Source organism: Engystomops pustulosus, chromosome 11 (genome assembly GCF_040894005.1).
Source record: "Engystomops pustulosus chromosome 11, aEngPut4.maternal, whole genome shotgun sequence".
Lineage (NCBI taxonomy): Eukaryota > Metazoa > Chordata > Amphibia > Anura > Leptodactylidae > Engystomops > Engystomops pustulosus.
In genome coordinates this window covers 72,420,913-72,435,842 of record NC_092421.1, presented here as the reverse complement: position 1 = coordinate 72,435,842, position 14,930 = coordinate 72,420,913, and the positions used below count along the sequence as shown (strand labels likewise).

Sequence of the window (14,930 nt, the reverse complement as noted above, 5' to 3'; positions counted from 1 at the left end):
CGCAGCCACATATATAAAACACATAAAATCTTCTGCATAGGGGTGTGAAAATGTGATAAAATACTGAATTGCTATAGGCCAACTTGAATATACCAGAACATCCCCTTCCAAAACATACATTCTTCCAAAATGTCGATGTACTTTGTGCCGTTTCTTCCAGAGTCCTTGTTCTCATATAAACAGGATGTTAATACTAATTGTCCTTATGTTAGCTTTGTATAAGTCCCAACATGGCCTTCAAGCAGAGAAGCTGCAGAAAAGATAAAGTAGCAATAGCGAAGACACAGTCATTTCTAAACAGTTCACACAAAATAAAGTTTGAATCACGACATGACTGGACAGCGGTCAGCATGAACCCCGGCTAAGACTGAAATGGCGTCCGCTTGGTGCAAAATGGCGCCTGTAGAGGAATATATCTCTCACAGGTGCACAGTGCTGCCACGACACGATACTGGCGTACATGCTTCAATACACATGCAGCCAGTTTATACATGTATTTATGTGCAGAATACTGGCGCAGACTGCTTTATAAATTTGGCCCTTGCTATGGTTAATTCTAAAAGTGACCAATAAGTTCATTGGGGTCGGCGTGCGTCCATTGCCGTCTATGGGGAACGTATATACGGCACATATATTTCGGCCCTTTATACATTTCCCATACGTTCATGTGAATATAGCCTAACTCGAAGTTAACATAAAAATACATGAATGTATTTTTCATGGATATATGTTCTTACAGTTACACCGGCAAACGGGAGAAATCCAACATGGCCGTTATTGAAATTAAGATGTTGTCTGGTTATATTCCAGTGAAAAGCACAGTAAGGAAGGTAAGTTACAAGAAAGAGAAATTCAAAAGTGGTGACACAGTGTTGTATGGTGGACTTTATTCTGTATGAACATTGGGGTAGATTTATCAAGCATCAGGGCATCAAGATCTTCCAATAACACATCTCCCACGATGCCGCCTGTTATACATACTAATCAGTCTCACTAAACTGTCTCTTCTACAATCTATTCTCAATGCAGCAGTCAGACTTTTTTCAGACCAAACGCTACTAAGATGCCTCCAGTTTGTGCCGGCCACTGCACTGGTTGCCCATCTCCTATCGATTCAGTTCTAAATAATAACCCTCATCCACAAAGCTCTGCACAATGCTGCAGCTTCCTTACTCTCTTCTCTGATCTCAGTCTATCACCCCAACCTGTGTTCTTCCATCTGCCAGTGATGTTAGATTAATCTCTACCTTAATTCGAACCTCTCACGCACATCTTCAGGACTTCTCCCAAGCTGCACCAATTCTTTGGAATGACCTTCCCCGGACTACCGGACTAATACCCAACCTCCAAAGTTTCACACCTGCTCTTTAAACCAACTTTTTAGGCAGGCCAATTTATATTCTCTAACTGCTTAAAATGTCAACTCACTCTGCTAATCCATTCTTTGTCCCGTCGGTTATCCAGTAATAACCAGATACCAAGCCCCAGGCTTCTCTGCAGTCACTTTCACCATGGACCTTGTATATAAGATGCGGCTGATGAATGGCTCAAACAGCAGAAGTTTTATTTATTAAATTATTTTATACTGTTCCCTTATAAAGACTGGCTGGACTATAATACAAGCTCTTATACCTCGTATGTCACCCCCTCATCCTCATAGACTGTAAGCTCTTGTGTCACCCCCTCATCCTTATAGACTGTAAGCTCTTGTGTCACCCCTCCTCCTCATAGACTGTAAGCTCTTGTGTCACCCTCTCATCCTCATAGACTATAAGCTCTTGTGTCGACCCTCATCCTCATAGACTTTAAGCTCTTGTGTCGTCCCTTCATTCTCATAGACTGTAATATCTTGTGTCCTCCCCTAATTCACATAGACTGTAAGTTTTTGTGTCACCCCCTCATCCTCATAGACTGTAAGCTCTTGTGTCACCCCCTCATCCTCATAGACTGTAAGCTCTTGTGTCACCCCTCATCCTCATAGACTGTAAGCTCTTGTGTCACCCCCCTCATCCTCATAGACTGTAAGCTCCTGTGTCACCCCCTCATCCTCATAGACTGTAAGCTCTTGTGTCACCCCCTCATCCTCATAGACTGTAAGCTCTTGTGTCACCCCTCATCCTCATAGACTGTAAGCTCTTGTGTCACCCCCCTCATCCTCATAGACTGTAAGCTCCTGTGTCACCCCCTCATCCTCATAGACTGTAAGCTCTTGTGTCACCCCCTCATCCTCATAGACTGTAAGCTCTTGTGTCACCCCTCATCCTCATAGACTTTAAGCTCTTGTGTCCTCCCTTCATTCTCATAGACTGTAATCTCTTGTGTCACCCCCTCATCCTCATAGACTGTAAGCTCTTGTGTCACCTCCTCATCCTCATAGACTGTAAGCTCTTGTGTCACCCCCTCATCCTCATAGACTGTAAGCTCTTGTGTCACCCCCTCATCCTCGTAAACTGTAAGCTTGTGTCACCCCTTCATCCTCATAGACTGTAAGCTCTTGTGTCACCCCCTCATCCTCATAGACAGTAAGCTCTTGTGTCACCCCCTCATTCTCATAGACTGTAAACTTCAGTATTACATAAGCTGCTGAATCTGTGGTACACATGTGATGCTGAATCTTAGTAAGGAAACAATATAAATAGATTTTGGAAATTTGGGATCTGTTCCTGCCATAGTGAGGGGTAACATCAATTTTTCTTCACAGTTGGAGAAGGAAAAGTTAATTCAGAGAAGTGACATCCAGACTGACCTGGTGACTTTGTACCTGGACCAGGTGAGAATCTTTCATTATTTTAATTTTTAAACTTATTTCCGCCAAAAACTGTGCATTATATTGTATAGTTACTGTACAATCCTGATATACTACACACGTGATATACTACACACGTGATATACTACATACCTGATATACTGCACACGTGATATACTACATACCTGATATACTACATACCTGATATACCACACACCTGATATACTACATGCCTGATATACTGCACGCCTGATATACTACACACCTGATATACTGCACGCCTGATATACTGCACGCCTGATATACTACACACCTGATATACTACATACCTGATATACTATATACCTGATATACCACGTACCAGATATACCACGTACCAGATATACTACATATACCAGATATACTACATATACCAGATATACTACATGTACCAGATATACTACATACTTGTGCATGGTTGAGTGTACTACTTGCATCGGGACTGTGCACCAGGGGCGGCTCCAGGTTTCAGTAGGCTCCTGGGTGATAGAGCCTCAGTGGGCCCCTTTGCAGTGATCTCCCTATGGATTCTTTATGTTTATGTCTTATGTGGGCCCCCCAACAGCTCTAGGCCCCAGTACTTGCCTGTGTATACCGGGCACTGGCGCCGGCCCTGCTGGGCACTCACCTAATACAGGGGATTTACACATTGACCTGTGAGCTAGTCCTAAGCATTATTTTTAATTAATTAATTTATTTATATTTACAATTTTTTTTTATCCATTACACATACAAAATGATGCAAGCTGTAAGAAAGAGTATCATAGAACACAGAATGTAATATACAACAAGGACAGATGGAATCACAATTATTCCGGGGTAGAAAATGCTCATTTGAAGATATAGGCCTCATCATTGGCTGACTGTACATTCAACTCAAAAATTCTGAATTCTGAACCCCTTTAACTAGTTTCCAGATAGTTTATAAAGTCAATACCTACCATATATCTACAGTTACTTTTCTGATCAGTGAATGTTATACTCACGGCAATATTATCCCCCTTCAGATTGACCGCAACCCAGTAGACCTCTCCTTCATGGTGGAACAGGACGTGGTGGTGAAGGACCTCAAACCAGCAACAGTAAAAGTGTATGACTACTATGAGACAGGTAGTTTACTTATTATGTTGTATTATAGCATATAAATAGGGTTTTAGACGACACTGTAGGTTCAGTTTTTTTTAACTTCATATAAGACTATGGTGGTGCAACTCTTAGTGTTACAATTTATTGCTAACGTTTCTAATTTTGTCTTCCAGACGATCATGCCACTGTAGATTACAACCTCCCTTGTGGCTCTGGTAAGAGAATTCAAGAAATACTTGTTATGAGACTTTAGCTCTGGATGTAAGTATAGCAACCAATCATAGGTCATGGCTCATATTAATGACCTGCAGCAAAATAGAAGATGAGCTATGATTGGTTGCTATTCAGGGTAACTGCCACAACAGCCAACAGATAATGGGGCACATTTACTTACCTGGTCCCGCAAAGTTCACAAAGTGCGGAGTGTCCGGCGGTCATGCACTCTGGCGCATTTCACTAAGATCGTGTGCCCAATTTCCTGCATGTGTCGCTTCCCCGCTCAGGTCCCCGGAGTTCACCTTCTTCTTCCTGGTGCATGTAAGTGCATTGTCTTGCGACACAATTTGAATCTTAAATCCCGCGCTCAGTCCGAATCAGTTGGGTTGTTCAACGGCCCGCCCCCTGATTTCTGTCACATGAAAGCAGCGCAATCGTGCCACAATCCGATCGCATGCAACACAATCCCACCGCAAACCCCTGTTAAATACCTGTTTTAGCTGCGCAAATTCCAAAAAAACGTAAACAGTCCAACGAAAGTGCGATCCGCGACCCTTAGTAAATAAGCCCCAATAGCTTTTCTGCTTAACAAGGACGCACCAGGGCAACTTGGGACACTAAACCACCCACAGGTCCTACCTAAATCACCCTTTCTAAACATTTCTGTGAGTCACATGGTGACTGCAAATCCAACAAAGAGGCATACACAGTACAAAATCACAAGACAGAAGAAGTCTGAACAAGAGACAAAGGTAATGATACCGGGAAACAATAACCAGAGCCACAAACAAATTATAAAGAATAAAGCTAAAGAAACTCTCTAGGCAGCGACCTAGGAGGGGTGGGCAGGACTCAGTACTCACGACTCTTGTAGGATCTCAGAGTCCCAGCCTCAATAGTGATTGGGCCAGAACTCTCAGACCCAGACAACACTGGGAGCATGTGAGTAGTATGAGAACAAAAATTGTAAAATTGGCCAAACTATAGTAATGCAGAAATTATGATGATAATGAACAATATTGAATTACAGGAAATACAACCTGATGTTTTTTTATTTGTTCTCTACAGATAAGTCTGGAAACTCAAGATAAGACCTGGACACCGCTAGTTCACCACATCTACAACTTAGCACCGTAAACTAGAGGTCTCATAACTGTTGATAAAAAACAAATTGTAATAAGTATAATAAACTATTAAACATGTGTCTGAGAACTTGTCATTTTTTTGCATTTGTCACCTCGTTTTCAGGATGTGGGACATCTGATCGGTGCCGGGCAGGATGTTGGCTCCTACCGACCAAGTATAGATGGCCAACAATTTAGACCTAGTAAACGGTGACTCAAACCACCTATCCCATGCTGCACAAAACTTACCGACCGTGGCTGTGGTCAAGTACACCCGGTGAAGAACATATCATTTCAACATAGGATCCCCCAGACAAGGGGAGACCAGGTTGGGTATAGAGAGGGTGATACTCCATTACTCAGTAGTCAGTGGGCCTAACTCATCTTCCCAGGACAGGCACACGATTCATGACAGCAGACAACAATTCACAATACTGGTGACAAATAACACCCTCCTCACATATGCCCCCTACATAGAGCCCCCATCAGGGCTGCCAGATAGCTCCATTAAGGTCTAAGGAAAGTTCAGACAGTTGGAGACAGTTGGTGTATTCCACAAGGGGGTAAACTTATCAAAGCCATTGATATAAATTATGGGAACCATAGCCTAAAACAGGAATAGTTGGCACAGAAGAGGAGATGCCCCTCTAGTGTCCCCACCACCCCCAAACAGAAGGTTCACAGGGGAGGTCAGAATGTGAAATGATCAGGAGTGCCTTAGAGCAGGACTTTTCAAGGTAGAATATCCACGGGAAGCGGTACACGGGGGCCAGCCATTAATAAAGCTTAAAATTAAGGAGTCACACCCCTCCCTCCCTCCTGGGTCTGAACAGCAGCCACACTACCTTTCTTGCACCCCCACCCCCCTAGCCCAGATGAACAAAGCTGCATAACTTTTGGAATGTTTTTGGAAAATGTATCTTGGAATATAAGTCAGGAGCAGCAATAAGAAATGAAGGATCTTGGCCAGCAGGATCATTTTGACCAAGTTCACCTGGGCTAGAAGGGAAAGATACAGGGTCAAATTTCCTGCACCAGTTTTTTTTTGTCTGATTTTGCACGTTCTTTTTAGTGCAAACTGCTTGGACATGTATTTATAAAGTGTCCGCACCACATATGTGTCGTGGTTGCACTATACCAGACACAACACAAACTGTTCCCAACGATTTCCAATTTGCGCTAAATTGCCCTGGGATTTTGGCACACGCAATCGGATTTTGGCGCAACGGCGCTGGCTTGCATGCGACAGAAATCGGGGGGCGTGGCCGTCAGACAACCCAACGGATTCGGAAAAACCGCGGAATTTAAAAAATAATTTGTGTCACAAGATCAAGCACTCACATGCACTGGGATGAAGCAGGTGAACTCCGACGGACCTCGTCGCAGCAGCAACACCTGCTGGATATCGGCACGGACCTTAATGAATCCCGGCAGACCCAAATGGGGAATGGCTAGTAAGAAATAAATATTTTCACACCACAGCGCCCTAGCTTACATTCACAAGGTGTTGTTCAATTAAGTGGTTAATTTGTTTAACCTTGATGGTCTATGCCCGATGTGCCCGTATTCTGATAACAGCAGTAGTTGGCATTCACTGCGACAAAATTTACGGGAAGTAGGTTCGGTATTTTTTTTGAGTCATTGACAGGAACTCAACCTTGAACCATCTTTCGTTCTAGGAGCTCAGTAAATATTTGTCCTGTAGGAGTCCGTGGACACAGTCTCTTTCCTGGGAACTGTTGTAGAGTTGCGTCTCGTTTCTTATGTGATCAATATTAATTACAGACTGGCAGCCGATACCTGATGTCCCCGTCATGGATTTATGTGGCTCTAATCCTTTTACAAGCCAGCGCCATTACGGAAGCAAAACTGTGAGTGTTTTACTTGATTTTTTTTATTGCATTTTTGTTTTTGTTGTAGTTATTACTTTGGTTTGTTTTCTACTGCAAACCAGAAGGCCGATTTATATTTCTAAATGTCCTCAAGGTTTCGATAGAAAATGTTTTTTGTTGTAAATGTACAGTATCTGATCACAGGTGGGTTGGGTAGGTCCTGGCAATGCATTTTGGTCAGATCCAAGGTAATCCATAGAAAAGAGGAAAATCCGAACCATTGGGGGGTTAGGAATCACATAACCCCACCCAAGCTGCTATAAGTTCCTTGTGTTTAGAGAGATTCCCTTCTTTGTGGTTTATGGGATTTTTAAAACCTCTTTTTATTTTTTTACTCTTTGTATTGTATTTTTTATATATTTCTAAAATATGCTAAATAAATTGCAAAAGAAAGAAATAAAAGAAACAGAAAGCTGTTATGGCCTTAAATCTATAGTGTTTGCAGGATTATGCTTGTTCTATATACAGTTGTCACTAAACTGTTAGTATATAGTGGCGTAGGACAAGATAAACGTACAACCAGACATGCACAAGTCTTTTTCAAAAAAGAAGTTGGGGTCAACTCCCACCCATATAAGAACAGAATGGCTCTATATCTTATCATGTTATCAGGCAATAAAATGATCACTCCTTAAATGAAATCTACCACCAGGATGAAAGATTGTAAACCAAGCACACTGACATACTGGTGTGTACCCCCTCTGCCATCTTCTCTTCTTTTGGCTTCTTATGCCCTGCTTAAAAAAAAGCTTTAAATATTATGGGGTCAACGGACCCCAATGTGGTCTTTTGGGCACTACTAGTATTCATTATTTTACACATCAGGGGATATGATTGATTTTATTATTATGCTGCTATAACCCAACCACAAAACTGAATCCTCCAGAAGTTCAGGCTCAATCCCATCGGTAACAACTGCAATCGCTGCCAGCACTAATCGCAGGTGTTGACCCTCTAAATGCCACCGAGAAAACCACCAGCAGGTGTAGAATTGTGATAAGTGGACCGCACCGCCGGTATCTAAATAATGAAGGTGGCTTTTAAAGGGTTAACAGTGGGTGTTCAAGTACCTGTACTTTTGTTTGAGGTTCGGATCGGCAAACTCCAATCTGTGCAGGTCTGATCATCGGTACTGAATGGAGAGTACTGAATAAAGCCTTAAAGGAAATCTACCATCAACATCAGGGGGCTCTTACTCATAGATCCAGGCAGCAGGACCGTAGTAATCTTCTTATACTTGTTATCCATGGTCTCCTGCCTTCCAAAATCAACTTTTAAAATGATGCTAAAGAGTCTGAGGGTGTTTGCAGAGCCCCTCAGAGATGTCTATTCACTCATTGTTACAATGAGCAGAGCAGGTCTCCCCTCCCCCTGCTAGATTACACAGGCAGAGGGAGAGAACAGGGGGTTGAGTGAGACATGTTCTACTCATTGTAACGGCCTGTGAATCTACAGCACGGAGGGGCCCTGGAAACACCCACCAGAGCCCCTCAGGTGGATTAGCATAATTTCGAACGTTGATTTTAGAAATAATGAGACCACGGATATCTAATATAAGAAGATCATCACAGTCACAGTGACTGGATATATCAGTAAGTGTCCATGATGGATTTTAATGGTAGATTTCCTTTAAATTGGGATTATACAGTTTGGTACTACAAGTTTGTAATATAACCAAGAGTATAAGCCCTAATAACATCAGAGACTGATATCTTTCAGTGGTGGATGTCTTCCATGTGCATGTATAAAAATATTTATAATGCTTTATTTATATAGCGCACACAGATTCCGCAGCGCTGCACAGAGTTTACCAAATCGGTCCCTGTCCCCATTGGGGCTCACAATCTAATCACCTACCAGTATGTTTTGGAGTGTGGGAGGAAACCGGAGGACCCGGAGGAAACCCACAAAAACACGGAGAGAACATACAAACTCTTTGCAGATTTTGACCCTGGGACTTGAACCCAGGACTCCAGTGATGCAAGGCTGTAGTGCTAACCACTGAGCCAACGTGCATAGTTACTAGAATAAATGACCCCCTGTGCTCTTCTATGTGCCTTGGCCCTTTGGCAAGCAAAAATGTGAAAGATCATCATATTATCATTGATAATGATGTATGACCCTATCAGTGACCTTTATAAGATTGAAAAACAACTTCAACCACCATTTTTTTATATAATTTTTTATTCCCCTTTAGGCGCTATGCTCTTATTTTTCCCAGCATCCTGCACTCCAATCGCCCAAATGACATCTGTTTCCATCTGGAAGATGTGCAGGACAATTGCAACGTGATGATAACTCTGACCGTAGGAAGAAAGACCACAACGTTATTACAGATTCTCTACAAGGAGAGGTCATCCTTTTCTTGTATTTCATTCCAGGTATGGCAATAGTTTTATTTTTATGTTTTCTATTTTAGCATAATGGGGCTTATTTAGTAAGGGTCGCGCTGCTCACTTTCGTCGGACGCGATCAGATGCTTCCATGCAGCACAATTTTGGGAACGGGCCGCCGGTCGATCCTACTGATTGGGACTGAGCACGGGATTTAACTTTCACAAGCCCAAGCACTTACATGCACCAGGAAGAAGAAGGTGAACTCCGGGGACCTGAGTGGGGAAGTGACACATGCAGGATATCGTGTGCGTGATCTTAGTGAAATTTACCATCAAAATCAAAGCCAAACCTGTGGGTTTTCACACATCACTACTGAAGACCCAACGACCAATGTGAACCCTCAAAATCCATCCTGATAAACCAGGGACATTACTCATAGATCCAGGCACCATGACTGTGATAATCTTCTCATATTTGTTATCCTGGGCCTCATTCCTTGTAAAATCAACTTTTAAAATTTGTCTAATGATCCTGAGCCCCTCTTTGTTCAGGCTTTACAAACTGTTACACTGCCTCACCCTCCCCCCACTCCCTCAGCACTTTCCTCCTCCCACTGTGTACTGCTGCTATGAGAATACAGCTGGAAGGGTGGGGGCAGTGCCAAGGGGGAGACATTGTAACAGCCTGTGAAGCCAGACCAAGCAGGGGCTCCAGCAAAGACTTTCAGGGTCATTAGCATCATTTTAAATGTTGATTTCAGAAGGAATAAGGCCATGGATAATAAATATAAGAAAATTACAACAATCCCAGTGCCTATGGTTTATCATGATGGATTTGGATGGTGGATTCCCTTTAATACAGGGCCCGAGAGGTAGAAGTGTGACACATAATTTCTCATTTGTGTTTTCTCTGCATCAGGTGAGTTGAGCCTCTTGCCTCAGGCGGCACCATCTACAACAAGATGGGGCAGCAGAGGAGCAGTAACCCTCTAAATGGCAGAACTTGACACTTAAAAATAGTGTTCCTTCAAACCTGATGTCAGCACGGGTGTGAGACTGCACGGAGAACCCACATGCTATGTAAAACCCTGATATATTAGTATTGTATGGGCTGGAGGGGGCGCTGTTTTATAGCTTGCCTCAGGCAGCAGAGAGTTCGGGTTCACCCCTGGTACCACCCTTTTAGGCGCTTTATTAGGAATTACAGAGTGTAAATCTGTTATCTAGATCTATGGTTGATCCATTAAAAAAAAAAATGTTTCCTCTACTTCATGGTTTCTCTTGTCATGCTAAAGATCACTGATTAGCCAATGATATTCTGAGGTGGGCCAACAATGTGAACGGTGATTGGCCGAGGTACTACTTCCTGTGTGTCACAAGACCAGCAGGTAACTGGGAAGTGTTTGGATCGGATCGGGTGTGCAGTATAACTACCGCATATACTCAAGTATAAGCCGACCCGAGTATAAGCCGAGGCCCTTAATTTTACCACAAAAACCTGGGAAAACCTACTGACACGAGAATAAGCCAAGGGTGGGAAATGCATTGGTCACAGCCTCCCCAGTATATAGCCTGCCGGACCCTGCCCCATAGTATATAACCAGCATCTGCCCCCCAGTATATAGCATGCCTGCCCATATCCCCCAGTATATAGCCAGCCCCCTGCCCCAGTATATAGCCAGCCCCCTGCCCCAGTATATAGCCAGCCCCCTGCCCAGTATATAGGCAGCAGCGGGTGAAGCCGGAAAGGTGAGTTTTGATGTAGTTTTTTTTACTTGCGCATAAGCCGGGGTTTCAGAACTTTTTTGTGCTGAAAAACTAGGCTTATACTCGAGTATATATGGTAATTTTGTCTTTTTTTAAGTTATATTCTATAAAAATGTTATATTCTATAACATTCTGACTGCCTCTACGAGGGGGCGCCCTACATTATAAACTTATCACCTTCCCAGAGGCTTTCACAATGGGGAACTCAGTGATGGGTCACACACTCAATAAAGGGTGCAATAAAAATGGAGCGACCCTTGTACATATGTAATTCTGCTCTATTGTAATTACAGATCCCTAATGAACTGGACATGGACCATCAGATGGGAACCCTGTTCCTCTCCATTCAGACGGCTGATGAGCTGATCCATGAGAGCAGAAAAGTTAATATAAAAAAGAAAAGGGACTTGGCTGCTCAACTTTTGATCCAGACTGACAAACCTTTATATAAACCCGGACAAACTGGTAAACCTGGGGCATAGGGATCAATACAAACCAATATATGGAACTTATAGTACCGGCAGTCCACAGGTTACATACAAGTTCTCTATGTTTGTTCTTAAGTTGAATTTGTATGTAAATCGAACCTATATGTTTTATAATTGTAATCCCAGCCAAAAAATTTTTGGTCTCTGTGACAATTGGATTTTTAAAATGTTGGATTGTCATAAGAACTAGGATTAATAATAAATCTTAATTACAGACGCCTGTGATAACTGTTATAGCTGTTTGTTGTAGCCTAAGGATAAAGTACAGTAATTTAACAACATTCAGAGGTCCGTTTGTAACTAGGGTCGTCTGTAAGTCGGGTGTTCTTAAGTAGGGGACTGCCTCTTTAGGTTTTCATCGTACATCGAAGCATTACCAAACAATGAAACAAATCCCATTGGGCCACATTTACTAAGAACAGGGGAAACTGCTCTAAATGCAGTTTGCCTGTGTAGAGTGCAGGGGGCGCCAGATTTCTGGCTCCCGTTCATAAATCTGGCTGTCCTTACACTGCCCCCACTATTTTTGGTGCACCATTAACATGGGGTGTACAACACAATTGTGGAGCTTTGCATTTTAAATCCGGCGCGCGGTCCGATTGAGCGCCAGAGAGCCCCCTAATTTGTGTCGCATGATGCCTAGTGCATCATGGGTCATAATTTTAAATACACTAGAAAGAATGTGCAAAGTCCGACAGAAAACTGGTGCAAAGCCCTTAGTAAATGTGCCCCATTGTCTCAAACAGGTCCAATATATCAGTAAGGCTACATTCACATGATGTGTGCCCGCCATACCGTAGCACGGCGGCACGCATCGGTGCCGGTGAGAGGAGGAGGGGGTGTGCGCTGCTCAACCCCGCCCCTCTCCATAGAGAAACATGGCGCACGGCACCATATTTCGGGGAAAGGACATGTCTTATCTTTCTCCCGGCTACGGAACAGTAGAGTCCTGCATGTGTGCTGCACCGTACCGCTCCTGTACGGCACCGGTCGCCCTTTGCCTTCTATTGGGGACGTGTATACGGCGTATATACCCCGGCCGTATATACGTCCCCCATACGGTTGTGTGACTACAGCCTAACATGTAGGCTTGTAAGATTACACTAACCCTAAAAACTATAAACCCTCAAATTTTATGCTGTAGATGTTTAGACCAATCCATGGGAAAAAAAACATAGAAAAAAGACTTTTTTTTTTTTTAACAGTGAAATTTCGGATAGTGTCAATTGATGGGAACTTCCAACCAGGGAAAACGGAGGTGAGTTCTTTGAGGATCTTGTATTTTCCAGGTCTCCTGTAAGTATAATATTGAGTGTAGGTCAGCTCTCCTTCGGGTAGTACAGCAATATCAGCTGTGGGTGACATGGGGACCCCAATTTCTGTGATTACTTAGACCCTCATAGACTAAACACTGCGGGAAGAAGTATAGTTTTGGGGGAAAACTCTTTGTATATTGTTATAAATATATTTATGAAGGAGAAAGGTCCATGTTCATATTTTTACCAACGTACAATAAAATATGTTACATTATTGTCATCATTTGCCATATATTGACACCTTTGTGGATGAAAGTAGTTCTAGATAATCCACAGGCGACGTGTTTTTTAGGTTGTTTCTTTTGAATCCTTTTTTTTTTGTACATTTTAAGTAGAAAAATTTGATAAAATTTGTTGCAAACCAAAAGACAAATCGGTTTATTGTATATTATGCAGTAAAGATATTCCCAACGTTGGAACAATTGGGGTAATTTGGGACACTAAACAAGCCAAAGGTCTGTATGGACTGGAGGTTTAGACTTTTGCCCAAATATTATATCGCCCAAATAAAAAAAATGAAACAAAAAACATTTAGGGCTCATTCAGACAGGCAACCAACTGGGCAGGGCAAAAAGTAGATTAGAAACCCATGCATTTTGCAAGACAAAAATATCTTCACTTAAATAGATGTGCCCATGTGTGTTTCCAATTCACTATATACATCCATGTAACTTTTATAAGGAGTCCTGTAGGATGGAATGGAGCATGTACATATCATTTATAGGGAGCTCTTGTGGACCTCTCTTCTCAAGATCACTTGTGGTCCCTCTAGTCACATGCCCCGGCACAGTGATCAATCCCTTACCCCAGATTTATCCAAAATGTATTCAGTCATTTCTACTGAATCATAGATTTTATGCAAAAAATTTACTAGTTGTCTCACAATCTTCCAGAATTTCGAACCCACAAAGTGAGGCAATTCATATACATTAGTTGGGGAACATGGAAAAAGGGTTTGACATATTTAGAGCAAATCTTGTGGCCATTTTGCCTAGGATCGTCACTCCTGTGACATCATCAGAGAGCGACAATCCTAGGGAAAGTGGCAGTGCACATGCTGCCAGCTTTTAAAGGGTTAACACCCACAATCGGTCCTGGAATTACCTTTCTGGTTGTGAGTCCGAAAGCTGAACCCCGGAGTTCTTATTGAAGTTCCGGTTTGGGGACCTGAACCCACAATGTTCGGCATGGACTTGAACATTGCGGTTCGGGTCCACTTAAAGGGAACCTGTCAGCAGATGGCTATTTTTAACAGGGGACAGGTTGCCATAGACAAAGTATTATATATGACAAAATGTTTTGTAAAATTGCTGTGTTTTATGGGGTTTTAAATAAAGTATGTGAAACTTTCACTGGCTCCCAGGTAGTGAGTCCCAGAGAGGAAAACTTCAAATGACAACTTCCGTCTGCTCTATAATATATTCACTGTTCTCCTGGCTCCTCCCCCCTGATGATGTGTCAGCTCCTCTGTACAAGGAGAGGATTTGGGGGAGGGGCAGGAGCCAGCAGAGCATTGGATATATTACAGAGCAGACGGAAGTTGTCATTTAAAATGTTCGTCTCCGGGACTGGCTGGGGCATCTGGTAGGGAGCCAGGGAAAGTTTCACATACTTTACTTCAAACACCATACAACACAGATTATATATATTATATTATATATGTATATTTGCCATATACAGTACATTGCCTATAGCAACCTGTCCCATGACAAAAATAGCCCTCTGCTGAAAGGTTCCCTTTTCTCCCCAGTCAGAACCTCATGGTAATTCCAGCACGTTGTGTGCCGGGTGCACAATGCACCAGTCTTAATACATTGGGGGTCATTTACTAAGGGCCCGATTCGCGTTTTCCCGACGTGTTCCCCGAATATTTCCGATTTGCGCCGATTTTCCCTGTATTGCCCCGGGATTTTGTCGCACG

The 14,930-nt window shown here is 42.8% G+C and overlaps 2 protein-coding genes across 3 annotated transcripts in view; both read left to right on the top strand.

The window, feature by feature from the left end:
- LOC140105592 (alpha-2-macroglobulin-like) overlaps window positions 1-5,289 on the top strand; it is a 52,058-nt gene extending 46,769 nt beyond the window's left edge. For both annotated transcript variants that reach the window (XM_072129579.1, XM_072129580.1), the window contains exons 32-36: window positions 740-830; window positions 2,702-2,770; window positions 3,793-3,895; window positions 4,045-4,086; window positions 5,156-5,289. In XM_072129579.1, coding sequence (XP_071985680.1) covers window positions 740-830; window positions 2,702-2,770; window positions 3,793-3,895; window positions 4,045-4,086; window positions 5,156-5,178 — 328 coding nt within the window. In that variant the 3' untranslated portion in view covers window positions 5,179-5,289. The remainder of the gene's footprint in view (window positions 1-739; window positions 831-2,701; window positions 2,771-3,792; window positions 3,896-4,044; window positions 4,087-5,155) is intronic.
- A 1,628-nt stretch (window positions 5,290-6,917) lies between these two features.
- LOC140106733 (alpha-2-macroglobulin-like protein 1) overlaps window positions 6,918-14,930 on the top strand; it is a 77,888-nt gene continuing 69,875 nt past the window's right edge. Inside the window, exons 1-4 of the mRNA XM_072131347.1 lie at window positions 6,918-7,082; window positions 9,301-9,484; window positions 11,499-11,670; window positions 12,899-12,951. Coding sequence (XP_071987448.1) covers window positions 7,015-7,082; window positions 9,301-9,484; window positions 11,499-11,670; window positions 12,899-12,951 — 477 coding nt within the window. The 5' untranslated portion in view covers window positions 6,918-7,014. The remainder of the gene's footprint in view (window positions 7,083-9,300; window positions 9,485-11,498; window positions 11,671-12,898; window positions 12,952-14,930) is intronic.